At 39.8% G+C, this 16,521-nt stretch overlaps 2 protein-coding genes across 2 annotated transcripts in view; both read right to left on the bottom strand.

Moving 5' to 3' along the window:
• Window positions 1-16,521, bottom strand: part of LOC102760597 (zinc finger protein OZF-like) — a 50,436-nt gene that overhangs the window by 20,699 nt on the left and 13,216 nt on the right. The window lies entirely within an intron of this gene.
• On the bottom strand, window positions 4,528-9,828 carry LOC107184797 (zinc finger protein 345-like). The gene is made up of 3 exons (XM_015571059.1): window positions 9,285-9,828; window positions 5,850-7,242; window positions 4,528-5,789 (listed from the first exon to the last, which is right to left on the bottom strand). Exons 1-3 carry the CDS (start codon window positions 9,435-9,437, stop codon window positions 5,143-5,145), a joined length of 2,193 nt encoding a protein of 730 aa, XP_015426545.1. The 5' UTR covers window positions 9,438-9,828; the 3' UTR covers window positions 4,528-5,142.

Genomic DNA, 16,521 nt, shown 5'->3' with positions numbered 1-16,521 from the left:
TGGAAGTATCGAGGAGCCAACTTTTTATAGGATAATGAGGTGCCCTGGTACTGGGAAGGCTCAGTCTTAGTTTTTCTTCATAAATAATGGACCATTGGGGTTGGAGAAAGACTGTAACCTTAGATAGCAGTCAAGTCTTATAAGTCTCTATTAAGTATAACAAGCAATTTTTTTTAAAAAAATAGATTTTTATTGATTTCAGAGAGGTAAGGAGAGGGAGAGAGCAACATGAATGATGACCGAGAATCCTAGGTCAGCTGTCTCCTGCATGCCCCTCCCGGGGGATGGAGCCCGCAACCCTGGCATGTGCACCGACCTGGAATGAAACTCTGACCTCCCAGTTCCCAGTTCTATGCTCAATAACTATGCCACACTTGCAAGGCACAATAGATTAGTTTTAATTTATAAGTTATTAAGATTAAGGTTTTATTTATTGTGTATTGCATTTAGTGTATTTTCTTATACTTGTAGTTTAAAGGCATTTATACACCTTCGGTAATATTAATAGCTGTAATATACATACATATCGGTTTGAGAGAAGCCTCTTATTATTAATTACTATTACTAATATTAGGAGTAACATTCATTTGACAGGCTGCACCAGTGTCTTAGAATGCCTGGCTATTTATGATGATTGGGCTGTTCATTTTTGAAAAGTCTAATTTCTATTGTAGATGAAGGGAAGTGTCAGAGACAGACACAGATGTCCATTTATGATTAGGCACCTGATAACATAAGGTACCTTCTCCACTGTGGGAGAGAAATTTTAATTCAACAGATATATTCTGGTAATAAGTTGTGATCTTTGAAGTCTTTGTATTCTGGGAGTATACTGTCAAATGAATGTTATTTAGTAGTCCCTCTTATCTCATTAATGGGCCATTGATAATAATGTAGAATGTCTCCTTCTACTTTTCCTTCCAAAACAAATTTCCGGGTAATGAAAAACTGTTTAAGTGCTGACTTCACTAAAAGGCGGCACTTCCACATGGGTCAGCTAACACTGAGCACAGTTTTCCTCATGCCTATATTAAATGTACACAGTCCAAGATCAGAGCTTTCACTAGAGCAACATTCTCTGCAGAGCAGTTTCTTTGGGGCCCAAAGGTGGAGATGAAATAACTTTTTTTCCCAACGCTTTACTTTCATGAGGTGTCTTTTGATCTGAAATGGGTTTCATTTAGAGAGCATAAGTATGGGTATAGATCTCATATCCATTCAGTTACCATGTGTTTTCTGGTTGAAGTTAACCCACTTATATTGTGATTATTGATAGGTGTGTAGTTATTAGCATTTTAAAATTAATTAATACAGTCCTAGCTGGGGACTTTAGCTTCCCATTGACATCAATGGATAGATTTGCCAGAAAAAAAAAGTCCACACGGAAAAAGTGGTCTTAAATGATTCATTAGACAAGATGGATTGGATAACAGAGATTAGCAACTGAGTGTCACACAAGGAAACTGGTGTGCTGCAACATTTTTTAGAACAAGCAACACCTGGCTATTTAGTCAATACCACAGACTACATTACCCATAGATTGTCAAATTAAAATAAGTGACGACAGATAGCACAGTAATAGCTGTGTGGTGAGCATAATTCAAAGTCAGACATTTTCTTGACAGATTGGAAATATATATATTTTGGTGGACCTCTGAATTTCAGTATTTCTTCCATTTGTGCCATGAGATAAAATATGTTGAAATCTCTGACTTAAGAGCTTTGCAACCCAAAGCAGAATATGCATTCTGGACAAAATGAAGACAGAAGACTGTCTAAACCTAGAAACAATGTCTGCTTCTCTATTTTCCGAATGACAATGTGAAAAACAAATCTTATGTATATTTTGCACCTCCTCAATTTTCCTCACTACAGTACCAGAAAATGGAACTATTGTCTAGGTGACATCAAATTCCTATGAATGATCCGGATTTAATAGTTTGTCCCCATTAGAACAAAATCATAAAGCCCCTCATCCAGAGACCCAGTCACAAAATATCAGGAGATTCTTATATGTAGGAATGCTCCATGGGAATGTCAGGAAGTAGAACAGAAGAGTATCTAATATCTAGTGTTTTTAATCATTGTGTGATCCTTTGGGATGGCCCATGAAAAAGAACTAATATTTACCAGCTTGTACAAATTTACAACACATGCATTCTGGACAAAATGAAGACAGAAGACTGTTTAAACCTAGAAACAATGTCTTGCTTCTGTATTTTCCGAATGACAATATGAAAAACAAATCTTATGTATATTTTGCACCAATACACCTCCTCAATTTTCCTCACTACAGTACCAGAAAATGGAATATCCAATATCATTGTGTGATCGTTTGGGATGGCCCATGAAAAAGAACTGATATTTACCAGCTTGTACAAATTTACAACAGTACACTGGAGAAGGAATAAATGTGGGGCTTTCATTTCAATTTCTGCTATCCTGCTGTCCCTGGAATTTACAGTCACAGCTTGGAAAACACTGCAGGGACAACTAATGCCTATGAACATTAACTGTGGTCATGCTGTCAATATACATAACAACTTTGATGCAAAGTAATAAAATTTTTCAACCGCAAATCTGCCATGTTCTCTGGGATTCCTTCAATTTTCCTCACTACAGTACCAGAAAATGGAATATCCAATATCATTGTGTGATCGTTTGGGATGGCCCATGAAAAAGAACTGATATTTACCAGCTTGTACAAATTTACAACAGTACACTGGAGAAGGAATAAATGTGGGGCTTTCATTTCAATTTCTGCTATCCTGCTGTCCCTGGAATTTACAGTCACGGCTTGGAAAACACTGCAGGGGCAACTAATGCCTATGAACATAACTGTGGTCATGCTGTCAATATACATAACAACTTTGATGCAAAGTAATAAAATTTTTCAACCGCAAATCTGCCATGTTCTCTGGGATTCCTCTTGAAAGAATGACCAATATCCAGCTACATTTATTTTTTATTTTTTTAAATATAGTTTATGATTTTTTACAGAGAGGAAGGGAGAGGGATAGAGAGTTAGAAACATCGATGAGAGAGAAACATCGATCAGCCGCCTCCTGCACATCTCCCACTGGGGATGTGCCCGCAACCCAGTTACATGCCCTTGACCGGAATCGAACCCGGGACCCTTCAGTCCGCAGGCCGACGCTCTATCCACTGAGCCAAACCGGTTTCGGTAACATCCAGCTACATTTAAGTAACTGACAATAAAATCTGTCTAACATGGGCTGAACCCATCCCCAAAAATAAGTTAATGAGGTAACACTGAGAAATTATTTCCTTTTCTTCCTTTATTGATTTCAGAGAGGAAGAAAGAGGGAGAGAGAGAAACATCAATGATGAGAGAATCATCAATTGGCTGCCTCCTGCACACCCCGCACTGGGGATCGAGCCCACAATCCAGGCATGTGTCCATGGCAGGAATCAAACCTGGGACCATTCATCCCACAGGCTGACGTTCTATACACTGAGCCAAAACGGCTACATTACATTGAGAAATTCTTAAGGACACCAATGAAAATCAGGACAAGAAAAATCATTCCAGTTATAAAGTACACAAAAATTAATATTCATATTCAAAATCTAGAATCCAGCATGAAAACATAAATGGTGGTCCTCCTACTTCATGAATATAAAGGAAAATACTTCCCAATTCTGATGTCAATTATTGCATTAGTAAAATTCTAAAGTACAGAACAGAAGCTATAAGGGCCAGAAGGGCCGATGTGGGAGAGAAGAGGTTTAGATGCCATTGTTATAGCACTGCAGAAAAGCGTATCAGCTGAGTAGAAAAATGAGGAAAAAAACACATGACACAGGAATATGAAATAGAAAATGAAATTAAGTTAATTTTCTGTGTTTACTTAGGAGTGCAGCTTGGAAACAGGTGTCCTCTCTCAAATGCAGAGTTCATGGCAATTCTGCATCCTGGGTATGAAACATCTCCTATCTTGTACTACAACATCACTGGTATAGGATTTGAGAGAGAAGGGAGAGGGAAATAGATAGAAACAGCAATGATAACCAAGAATCATCGATCAGCTGCACTTGCGCAAACCCTACTGGGTATCTAGCCCACAAACAGGGCATGAGCCTTGATTGGGAAATGTGCACTGACTTTCCAGTTCATGGGTCGACGCTCTACCAAGGAGAAACACAGTGTGGGCAACCCCACTGTTTTATCAAAGTCACACAAAATACATTAATAGGTGTTCCCTCCAGTACCAGCTCTCTTGTGTTGAGCAAGACAATGGTAATTAAAAGTTGTGCCTCAGTCTTCACAGTTGTAAGGCTTTCCTTCACAATGAGTTCTATGATGCTAAATAAGACTCCATTGACTAGAAAAGGATTAACATCACTCCTCACATTTGCAAGGTTTTTCTCCAGGATAAACTCTCTGATATACAGGAAGGAATACACACAGACTAATGGTTTCCTCACATTTTCTTTTCTTTTTTTCAAAATATATTTTTATTGTTTTCAGAGGAGAGTGCATGCCACACACTGGAGAGCGAGTCTGCAATCAGGGCATGTGCCCTGACCAGGAATTGCCCCCTAACCTTGCAGTTCATAGGTCAAAGCTAAATAACCGAGGAATGCCAGCCAATGCTTTCTCACATTTTCTACAGTGTAAGGTTTCCACCAGTATAAAAATCTCTGATGTTGAGTAAATTTTGAGCTGTGGGTAAAGGCTCCAGCTTATTCTCTACATTTGTAAGGTCAATCTCTGCTAGGAAGTGTCTCAAGTACAATAATACCTGAATGACTTTTCAAGGCTTTTTTACATTTTTCATATTCATAAGGCTTCTTTCCAGAGTGAATACTGTAATGTACAGTACGTTCTCACTACTAGCCAAGGACTTACAAAACTCCACACATCTCTAAGACTTCTCTCAACTATGAAATCTATGCTGTCAAGTACAGCAGGACCAGTAAATAAAAGCTTTGTCACACTTTCTACATTTATAAGGCTTCTCTCCAGTATCATCTCTCTGCTGTGCAGTTTTTTTCCTCTCCAAAATAAATTTTGAAGAACTGCCAATGGATTTGCCACACTCTCTGCATTTATAAGACTTCTCTCCGGTGTGAACTCTGATAAGGTATGATGTTACACTGAAGACTTTGCCACATTCTCTACATATATAAGGGTTCTCTCCATTGTGAAGTCTCTGATATGTAAGGTCTGATGCTCCACTCAAGATTTTGCCATTCTCTACAATATTCCTCTCCGGTATGAATTCTCTGATGAGAAGTAAGGTCTGAGGACTCTGTAAAGGCTTTGCCACATTCATTACACTTATAAAGCTTCTCTTCAGTATGAAGTCTCTGATGAATACTAAGGGTTGAGGGCTGGCTAAAGACTTCACCACAGTCTCTATATTTGTAAGGTTTTTCTCCAGTATGAACTCTCTGATGTGTAGTAAGGTGTGAGGACCATCTAAAGGCTTTGCCACATTCTACACATTTATGAGGCTTCTCTCCAGTATGAAGTCTCTGATGCCTAGTAAGGTACGAGTACAGTGTAAAGGCTTTGCCACATTCTCCACATATGTAAGGCTTCTCTTCTGTATGAACTCTTTGATGCCTAGTCAGATATAAGGACAGTGTAAAGGTTTTGCCACATTCTCTACATTTATAAGGCTTTTCTCCAGTATGAACTCTCTGATGATTAGAAAGATCTGAGGATCTTCTAAAGGCTTTGCCACATTCAGTACACTTATAAGGTTTCTCTCCAGTGTGAATTCTCTGATGTGGAATAAGATCTGCGGACCATCTAAAGGCTTTGCCACATTCCCTACATCCACCGTGAAGTCTCTGATAAGTAAGTTCTGATGCTCCACTGAAGATTTTGCCACATTCCCTACATTTATAAGACTCCTCACTGGTGTGAATTTTCTGATGAGAAGTAAGGTGTGAGGACTGTGTAAAGGCTTTGCCACATTCATTACATTTATAAAGCTTCTCTCCAGTATGAACTCTCTGATGAATACTAAGGGTTGAGGGCCGGCTAAAGACTTTGCCACATTCTCTACATTTATAAGGTTTTTCTCCTGTATGAACTCTCTGATGCGTAGTAAGGTCTGAGGACCATCTAAAGGCTTTGCCACATCCTCTACATTTATAAGGCTGCACTCCAGTATGAACTCTCTGATGCATAGAAAGGTGTGAGAACCATCTAAAGGCTTTGCCACATTCTCCACATTTATGGGGCTTCTCTCCAGTATGAAGTCTCTGATGCCTACTAAGGTATAAGGACAGTGTAAAGGCTTTGCCACATTCTCCACATATGTAAGGCTTCTCTCCAGTATGAACTCTCTGATGCTTAGTAAGGTATAAGGACAGTGAAAAGGCTTTGCCACATTCTCTACATTTATAAGGCTGTTCTCCAGTATGAACTCTGCGATGCTTAGTAAGATCTGAGGACCATCTAAAGGCTTTGCCACATTCTCTGCATTTATAAGGCTTCTCTCCAGTATGAACTCTCTGATGCTTAGTAAGGTCTGAGGAGCTTCCATAGGCTTTGCCACAAACTCTACAGTCATAAGGTTTCTCTCCAGTGTGAATTCTCATATGAATACTAAGGGTTGAACTCCGGGTAAAGGCTTTGTCACATTCTGAACATTTATAAAACTTTTCTCCTGTATGATTTCGATGATGTTGAGTATGTCTTGAGGACTGACTAAAGCCTTTTCCATTTTCCCCCAGTTTGTGAAATTTTGCTATAGTATGAATTCTTCCCTTATGTACAATAAGAGAAGAATGACATTTGAAGGCTTTGCCACATGCTGTACATTTGTAAGACTTCCCTCCAATCTGAATTCTCTGATTTAGCGTACAACCTGAAGGCCAATTAGATGTTCGACCAGAATCTTTACATTTATACGTTTTTTCTCCATTATGGATTTTTTCCATTTTATTTAGATTGAATATTTGACTGGAGATTCTACCACAAGGATTCCATTTCTCAGCCTCCTCCCCGATATGAATATTCTCTTGTTCAGTGTAATTTGAAAACTGCTGAAAAGACTGGATATATTTACTGCCTTTGTATGTCTTCTCCACAATAGGAATAACTTGATGTGTAGTGTGACTGGACATTTGGTCAATGACTTTTCCACTTTTATAATGGTCCTCTAGAAGCTTGCTTCTCCATTGATTATTAAGGTATGACTCTTGCTTAAAGTTTTTCCAATGTTCATACCACTGATAACTTTGGTCTCCATTATATGTACTCTGGAGATAATGGGAGATAGAAAGGCCTTTAGTGACAGTTATAAATTCATTAATCATGTACACTTGTTCCATAAGAACCATTTTATAATACTCATTAAAACAAGAGGGTTGTATAGAAAATGCTTTCCTCATTTATTAAAATTATACACAAAAAATACAAAACATTAATTTTCAGAGGAAGAAAAAATCCTTGTTTAAAAGACTGCCAAATTGCCTAGAAAGCATGGCTCATTGGTTGAGCTTTGATGTATGAATAAGATGGTTGTGGTTCCATTTGAGGTCAGGCACAAGCCCTGGGTTTGGATTCGGTCCCCAGTGTGAGGAAAGCAGGAGGCAGCCAAGAAATAATTGATTCTCATTATTGATGTTTGCCTTTCTTACTTTCTCTATATTCCTATCTAAAATCAATTAAAATATATTTTTTAATAAAAATAAAATAAGGGGGGTAAGAAATCAATCAAAGGACTTATATGCATGCATATAAGCACAACCAATGAACACGAGACACTGGGGGGTGCGGGGAAAGGGCATGTGCGGCGGGGAGGGGCGTTAAGGGAGCCTGGGGGAAGGTCAATGGGGGGGGAAGAGACATATGTACTAATATTTGTAAAACTTTAAACAAGAAAATAAAATTTAGGGAGGGAGGAGGAGGTCTGTCAGTTGCCTGGGAGAAGGGGGTGGAGTTTTGGCATGGAGTGGCCAATAGTGGGGGTGGCTGCATGGGTCGCCATGGGGACGGGGCTATTCCTGAGGAGGCTGTGATGAGTTGACAGGTGCGTGACAGTGGGAGCTGCTCTCAGTACAAGCATGTAGGGCAAAGACAAGAGTAACAGCAGCTCCATCCCGTCTGACAGCCAGGCCCAGGAGAATTCTAACTAAGAATTGAAGATTGACTATATTATATTGTCGAACTCCTTCAGAAAGAACTGAAGGAGGTGACAGTATGAAATGAGAACCGAAATATAATTTGAAATGAGTAACTCCATTATTAATATTTTTATATAATGGGGTACAAGAAATGTTTCATTGAAAAAAAAAAGCTATTCCTTTCAATTTCTTTTTAAAATATATTTTATTGATTTTTTACAGAGAGGAAGAGAGAGAGAGAGAGAGATAGAGTCAGAAACATCAATGATAGAGAAACATCGATCAGCGGCCTCCTGCACATCCCCCACTGGGGATATGCCCGCAACCCAGGTACATGCCCTTGACCGGAATCGAACCCGGGACCTTTCAGTCCACAGGCCGACGCTCTATCCACTGAGCCAAACTGGTTTCGGCACTACTCCTTTCAATAAAACTAAAAAAATAAAAACAAGAAAAGAAAATTTAAAAATAAATAAATGAATAAATGTTATAATAGTAAAAATAAATAAATAAAATCTCTAGCTGGATTGGCTCAGTGGATAGAGCATTTCCCTGAGGATTGAAGGGTCCCAGGTTCAATTCCAATCAAGGGCACATGCTCATGTTGCAGGTTTAATCCTTGGGAGAGCAAGTAGAAGGCAGTCAATCAATGATTTTCTCTTATCATTGCTGTTTCTCTCTCTCTTTCTCTCTCACTATCTGTATGAATTTAATAAAAATATATTTAAAAGTAATAATAAATTTAAGATTTCCAAATTGAGTACATTTAAATTTTAGAGGCACATTATAAATCTCTACATTTTAGAAATGATTCCATGAAAATATAATCCCACCCTACATTTTAAACAATTCAAAGGACTATTTACACCAAAGACTATGTGAATTCCTAGTTTTTCAAGATTTCCTTTCCAAGAATGCATAACAGTAAAAAGTTGTTTTCAACCTTCATGTGCAGAAACACACTAATCTGCCCATGTAACTAATTTTAATACTGAAGGTTTCCCAAATGCATACTACACTTAACCTCTACTCTATAGGTAACCTCAATTTTATTATGAAAACAGTTCCACATTAGTTTTGTTTATATTAATTCTCTCTCTTCTCATCACACTGTTCTGAAATTCCAAAGTTTTCATTAAATATACATTATCAAAGTGACAACTTTTATATCTTACCAGTACGTTTTCAGAGAATAAATCTTGTATTCCGGACTTTGGCATAAGGGCCTGGTCATCTGAAGATGACATAGCTGAAAGAAAACAAATTTTCAGTTTTGATAACCAGGTGAGTACACTTTGAAATTGCCACCAATATAGGCCAAGTAACATTTTTGAGAACTCCAAGAGCCAGTGAAGGATTCAATGAAAGCTCAAGATAAGTACAATGAGGAAAACTAACATCAAGGAGGGACAAAGGGTTGCTTACATTTGCCAATGATACCTGCTCAAACCCCCTGGCACACAATGGCAACATTATAAAAACACTTCAATTCCCAGTTTTTTCACTGGAGAGAGATGAGGGAGGTACATGTTCAATGGTCTACCTGTTTTGAAGCATCTTGAACAATAAGTGTCTGTTGTGCATGACAGAGTGTGAACAGAATGGCAATACATAGTAAGTGACCTGTAGAGGCTGCTACAAAGAAACAATGAAAAATTGTTTGAGCACCACAAAGACTGAAGTACTAAAGATGTTTATCAACTCTGAAAAGATATCACGTGTCTGAGAAGAAAACAGAGAACATTACCAACTGGGAAATTAAACAGACAACTGAAGCAAGACTAGAGATACAGTGGGGCCTTGACTTACGAGTTTAATTTGTTCCATGACGGAGCTCGTAACTCAAATTACTCGTATGTCAAATCACTAAAGTGAACGAGTGAGACACGTGATGCTCTGGGCTGATGTTTTGGTGTTCAGTGTGACGTTCGCTGTGCCCATTAGTGGTGGAGTATCTGAAGCTGGCTTGTAACCCGAATTTTAGCTCGCAACTCAAAAGCAAAAAATCGGCTGAGAGAGACGGCTCGCATCTCGAAAAACTCGTTAGGACACTCGCAAGTCAAGGCCCCACTGTACTGAAAAGAGTGTTGACCGAAAGTAGAATTTGTCCCACAGATGGTTATTATTTGTTTCTTCTTAGAAAAAGCATGTTCAAAAGCCTGCTACTTTACAGTTCAGGAAGCTCAGCAAAAGATATCAAGTCATGAAAAAAAAAGTGTACCATCAGGAAAACAAAATAAATATATTCAAACTGGCACTACATTAATGGAAATATATTAATTACCTCAAAAAGAATGGGAAATAACTTAATGTCAGAAAGAAGAAAAAAAAGACAACTATTTAATACCACCAAAATATTATATCAAAATAAAAATACAATGAGAAAATATTTTACAAACATTACACTGAAAGGAGAAATTGAAATACATAATACCCAAATTAAAAAATACAGTAGATGCCCTAACCAATTTGGCTCAGTAGATAGAGCATTGGCCTGCTGACTGAAGGGTCCCAGGTTCGATTCCGGTCAAGGGCATGTGCCTGGGTTGCGGGCACATCCCTAGCAGGGAGTGTGCAGGAGGCAGCTGATCGATGTTTCTCTCTCATCGATGTTTCTAACTCTCTATCCCTTTCCCTTCCTCTCTGTAAAAAATCATTAAAATATATTTTAAAAAATAAAATAAATACAGTAGGATCATAAATGAAAGATGTGATCAACTCAAAATATCAAAGAATTTGCCTGCAAGTGGTGGCTCAGTGGTAGAGTTTCAACCTATGAATTAGGAAGTCACAGTTTGGCTCCACTTCAGGGCACAGGCCTGGGTTAAAGGCTCAATCCCCGAATGTACAGGAGGCAGCCGATCGATGATTCTCTCTCTTCACTGATGTTTCTATTTCTCTCTCCTTCTCCTTTCCTCTCTGAAATCAATACAAATACATTTAAAAATTAGTAATGAAATAATAAAAAAATTTGTACATAAAGCATTAAAATTTTGATTCAGAAAAGTCTACAAATATGTGGAAATGTGAAGAGAATTTAAGGAACTCCTAAGACACTAACAAATCGACCATCAAGGCAACCCCATAGAGACAGAACAGTGAAAAGGAGTAGGTAGCTTATATAAAGTGACACAGAAATGCAAGCAGCTCACTGACTTCTAAGTAGAATATAAACATGAGAACAGAGAAAAAACAATGAAAATATCATGAGTCCCAGAATACTTTCTCAAAACATATAAAAAAATAATTCCTCATGGAAAAGACAGCTCCTCTAAGATCATTAAGGGGTTTCTAAGCAGAAAACTATTGGGAGGGAAAGGGCACGAATAAAACAAGGAACTGATAAAGGAACAAAAACCATACAAAAAGAATATTGACAGAATAGATGATAAACAATAGCGAGGAAAAAACTTTTCCAGCTCCAAAACCTTTTTATTATTAGACTGGCCCTATAAACAATCCATAACAAATATATATCTGGGGGTAATTTCAAAATTCTACACAACACTAACATATGAACAAATAAAGATGCCTTTTATGTGGAAAAATATACAGAAATGTAAAAATTTTTGGTGTTATATTAAAGAAACACATATCACTTTGATTTTTCTTGTGTAACTTTAGAAAATAAAAGGAATTGTCTGACCTGAGTGGCTCAGTAGTTAAGCGTCTATCTGTGAATCAGGTCACAGTTTGATCCTCAGTCAGGGCACATGCCTGTGTTTCGGGCTCATTCCCCAGTGTGGGGTGTGCAGGAGGTGGCCAATCAATGATTCTCTCTCATCGTGGATATTTCTTTCTCTTTTCCCATCTCATTCTTCTCCAAATGATATATAAAAAATGTATTTATAAAAAATAAATAAAATCTTAAATCTCTTCTATAAGACAAACAACATCAAAGATAATGTGAAATCAACTTATGTGGGTACATGGGTAGAAATGGCAATCAGCAGAGATTTGTATGCAATTGACATTATGAGTTTAAGGTACATTGTTATAACCTTAAGATATTTTAAGTACTTCCCATGCTCTCAACAAAAAATAGAAAATAAACAAAATCTCTGCTAATAGGTGACAGAATTCTGTATTGCAAATCACAAATTCCACATTTCTGAAAATATATACACACTAGTGGCCCAGTGCACGAAATTCATGCACTTGGGGGGCGTTACCTCAGCCCAGCCTGCACCCCCTCTAACCGGGGACTCCTTGGGGGATGTCTGATCCCTAAATGGCAGTCGGACATTCCTCTTGTAATCTGGGACCACTGGCACCTAGCCGCTCACCTGCCTGCCTGCATGATCACCCCTAACTACCTCTGCCTGCCTGCCTGCCTGCCTGATCGCCCCTAATTGCCCTCCCCTGCCAGCCTGATCTTGCCCTCAACTACCCTCCCCTGCTGGCCGGATCACCCCGAACTGCCTCTGCCTTGGTCTCCACCACCAGGGCTTTGTCCAGAAGGAAGTCAGACGTCTGGAAGATGGACGGTCAACCCAGACTAATTAGCATATTACCCTTTTATTAGAATAGATATCTATACCCTGGCTGCTTTGGCTTAGTGGATAGAGTGTCGCCTGCAGACTGAAAGGTCCTGGATTCGATTGCAGTCAAGGGCACACGCCTGGGTTGCGGGCTTGATCCCCAGTGGGGGGCGTGCAGGAGGCAACCAACCAATGATTCTCTCTCATCACTGATGTTTCTGACCCTGTGCCATCTGACCCTGAGGTAGCGCTGTGCTCACGTGTGAGATTGAAAACAGCCCCTGCCCTGGCCAATTTGGCTCAGTGGATGGAGCATCAGCCTGTGGACTGAAAGGTCCCAGGTTCGATTGCAGTCAAGGGCACACGCCTGGGTTGCGGGCTTGATCCCCAGTGGGGGGCGTGCAGGAGGCAACCAACCAATGATTCTCTCTCATCACTGATGTTTCTCTCTCTCTCTCTCTCCCTTTCCCTTTCCCTCTGAAATAAAAATATATTTTAAAAGAAGAATAGATATCTATAAATATCTATTCTAATAAAAGGGTAATATGCTAATTAGACCAGACATCTTCCGGATGTCCTTCTGGACAAAGCCACGGTGGCAGGGGCTGAGGCACAAAGCGGTAAGGGGTGAAAAGGCTGGCAGGGGAGAGCAGTTAAGGGCGATCAGGCCGGCAGGGGAGGGCAGTTAGGGGCGATCAGGTTGGCAGGGCGCAGTTAGGTGCATCAGGCTGGCAGGCAGAGTGGTTAGGGGATATCAGGCAAGCAGGCAGGCGAGCAGTAAAGAGCCAGCGGTCCCAGATTGTGAAAGGTATCCCGGATTGAAGAGGGTGCAAGGTGCAGACCGGGCTCAGGGACCACCCCCCTATGCACGAATTTCGTGCGCTGGGCCTCTAGTATATAATTAATTTCTCAAAACATGGTATATAAAACCAATCAATGAAGTTAGCTGTGTCCCTGTAGAGGAACAGAATAACAAATTAAATATGCATTTACATGATTACCAGCATAATGGAAAATAAAATATTAACAGTTTACTTCTTAAGAAGGTGCATGACTTGTAGGCTGTAAAGAATAAAATACTAATGGCTGCTCTCTGCAGTATCAGTGGTTAGAGCATGGGGCCACCCAGCAAATGGCTGCAGATCAATCTCAACCCCGTTTGGGACATGTGAGGAAGCCAAACAAACGATGACTCCCTCTCACATCGATATTTTATTCTCTCACTCTGTTTCTACCCCTTCGTCCCTCTCACGCTACCTAAAACTCAATGGAAAAAAACTCCATAGGGTGAGGATTAACAAAAAAAAAACAACATATACACAGACATTGATGGCTGTAATCAAATGACAAAACAGTACGTTGGAAAACACACTCCATGACCCTACTTTGCAATGCTAACAATATCAGCTATCATTAGTACCCAAAGTGACCTAAACATTCAAAGCAATCCCTATCAAAGTCCAGTGACACTTTTGGTGGAAATAGAAAAGCTCTTTCTAAAATTAATATAAATGTCACAGGACTCCATATAACCAAGTCAATCGTGAAAAGAATGTATGACATTAAAGGCTTTAGGCTTCTTGATTTTAAAACATACTTCAAAGCTTCTATTATCAAAAACTATAATACAGCCCTAACCAGTTTCGCTCAGTGGAGAGAGCGCCGACCTGTGACCTGAAAGGTCCCAGGTTTGATTCCTGTCAAGGGCACATGCCCGGGTTGTGGGCTTAATTACCAGTAGGGGACATGTAGAAGGCAGCCTATCAATAATTCTCTCCCTTGGTTGATGTTTCTATCTCTTCCCTACTCTCTGATATCAATAAAAAAAAAAATCATAAGCGAAGAAATAAAAAACCTGTAATACAGACATTATGAGAAATAATAAAGCAAGGCAGAATAAAAGGCCTACATAGAAATTCTCCCGAATAGGGACTAAAGATCTTCAACACGGGTGCCTATACCACCAGATAAGAAAAGGATATTCTGCCGAAACCGGTTTGGCTCAGTGGATAGAGCATCGGCCTGCGGACTGAAAGGTCCCGGGTTCAATTCCGGTCAAGGGCATGTACCTGGGTTGCGGGCACATCCCCAGTGGGAGATGTGCAGGAGGCAGCTGATCGATATTTCTCTTTCATCAATGTTTCTGGCTCTCTATCTCTCTCCCTTCCTCTCTGTAAAAAATCAATAAAATATATATTTTTTTAAAATGAAAAAAAAAAAAAGGATATTCTCGCCTTTCCCAGGTAGCTCAGTTGTTTACAGTGTGGTCCTGATACCAAATCATTGCTGCTTTGATTTGTGCTCAGGGGACATTAAAAAGTAACCAATGAATGCATAAATAAGTGGGGAAATAAATGTATCTCTCTCTCCCGTCCCGCCCTCTCTCCCCACTGCTATCTTTCTCGAAACTCAATAAAATTAAGTATAAAGTAGTGCTGGCTGTAATTAAATAAGAACTCAATAAATGGCCCTGACCGGTTTGGCTCAGTGGATAGAGCGTCAGCCTGCGGACTCAAGGGTCGCAAGTTCGATTCCGGTCAAGGGCATGTACCTTGGTTGTGGGCACAACCTCAGTGGGAAGTGTGCAGAAGGCAGCTGATTGATGTTTCTCTCTCATCGATGTTTCTAACTCTCTATCCCTCTCCCTTCCTCTCTGTAAAAAACCAATAAAATATATTTAAAAAAAAAAAGAACTCAATAAATGAACTACACATGCAATGACCTTAAATTGGAATGCTAACAGTATAAGCTGTCACGAGTACCCAAGGTTGACATAAACATTCAAAGCAGTCACTAACCACTTCCCAATGACACTTTTCACAAAATTAGCAAACCTCATCCTAAAATTGATATGAAATGACACAGGACACCAGGGAACCAAAACATGGGAGAGACAGTATAAGCTTAAAGGCGATGTACTTTGTGATTTAAAAAAATATTTCAAAACTGGTGTTATCCAAAAGTATCATGTACACAATAAGACACGGGTAATTAAGGAGCATGGTAGGCCCTGGCCAGTGAGGCTCAGGGTTAGAGCATCATCCTGTGCACTTAAGGATTGTGGGTTCAATTCCCCTTAAAGGGCACATACCTTAGTTGCAAATTCCCACCCCACCTGGGTTGAGGCACGAGCAGCAGGGCGCAAAGTGTCTCTCTCACATCGATGTTACCCTCACTCTCCACCCTCCTTCCTCCCACCATTCCACTCTCTCTGAAAAGCAATGGAAAAAATGTGGTCATGTGAGGATTAAGAACTACAAAAAAGAAGCACTGTAGAATAAAATCCCACTTACAACTTCTCACGCATGAGGTAAAATAATCTTCTACAAGGGTGCCTATACCACAAAAAAAGTACAGCATATTTTCACATATACGAATAGTGTTGAGATACTTAGATGTGTACAGGTAAAACAATGAGTGAAGCCCTGACTGGTTTGGCTCAGTGGATAGAGCGTCGGCCTGCAGACTGAAGGGTCCCAGGTTGATTCCAGTCAGGGGCATGTACCTTGGTTGTGGACTCATCCCCAGTAGGGGGTGTTGAAGGATGTTTAATGAACTGAAGACGCAGACATAAGACGAGCACACAGATTGATGCTGGGCAGAGGGCTATAGCTCGCTCAGGCATGTAGCAAACTCTGTACCCTCAACCATTGCTTTTATTGGGGTTTCACACAAGGTTAGTGTGTCAGCAGTTAATCAACAAAATTTTGTTTTGCTCTATATTATAATAGCCCATTGAAGACACTTGCAGCTGTGCATTCCTTTTTCTGCTCTACCCACGACTTTTTAATCTTATCTTTTCTCAGGGAGGTAAATGTTCTGGGAGTTCAAGATTGTGTGCAATCTTGACCCAGCGTGACTCGGTTGCAAGTCACGCAGTTGTACCTAATAGAACGTTCACCTCTTCTTGGCAGGACTTCAGATCCTTGTT

The sequence above is a fragment of the Myotis davidii genome, unplaced genomic scaffold (assembly GCF_000327345.1).
Source record: "Myotis davidii unplaced genomic scaffold, ASM32734v1 scaffold1168, whole genome shotgun sequence".
NCBI lineage: Eukaryota > Metazoa > Chordata > Mammalia > Chiroptera > Vespertilionidae > Myotis > Myotis davidii.
This window is presented reverse-complemented; position numbering and strand designations above follow the sequence as displayed.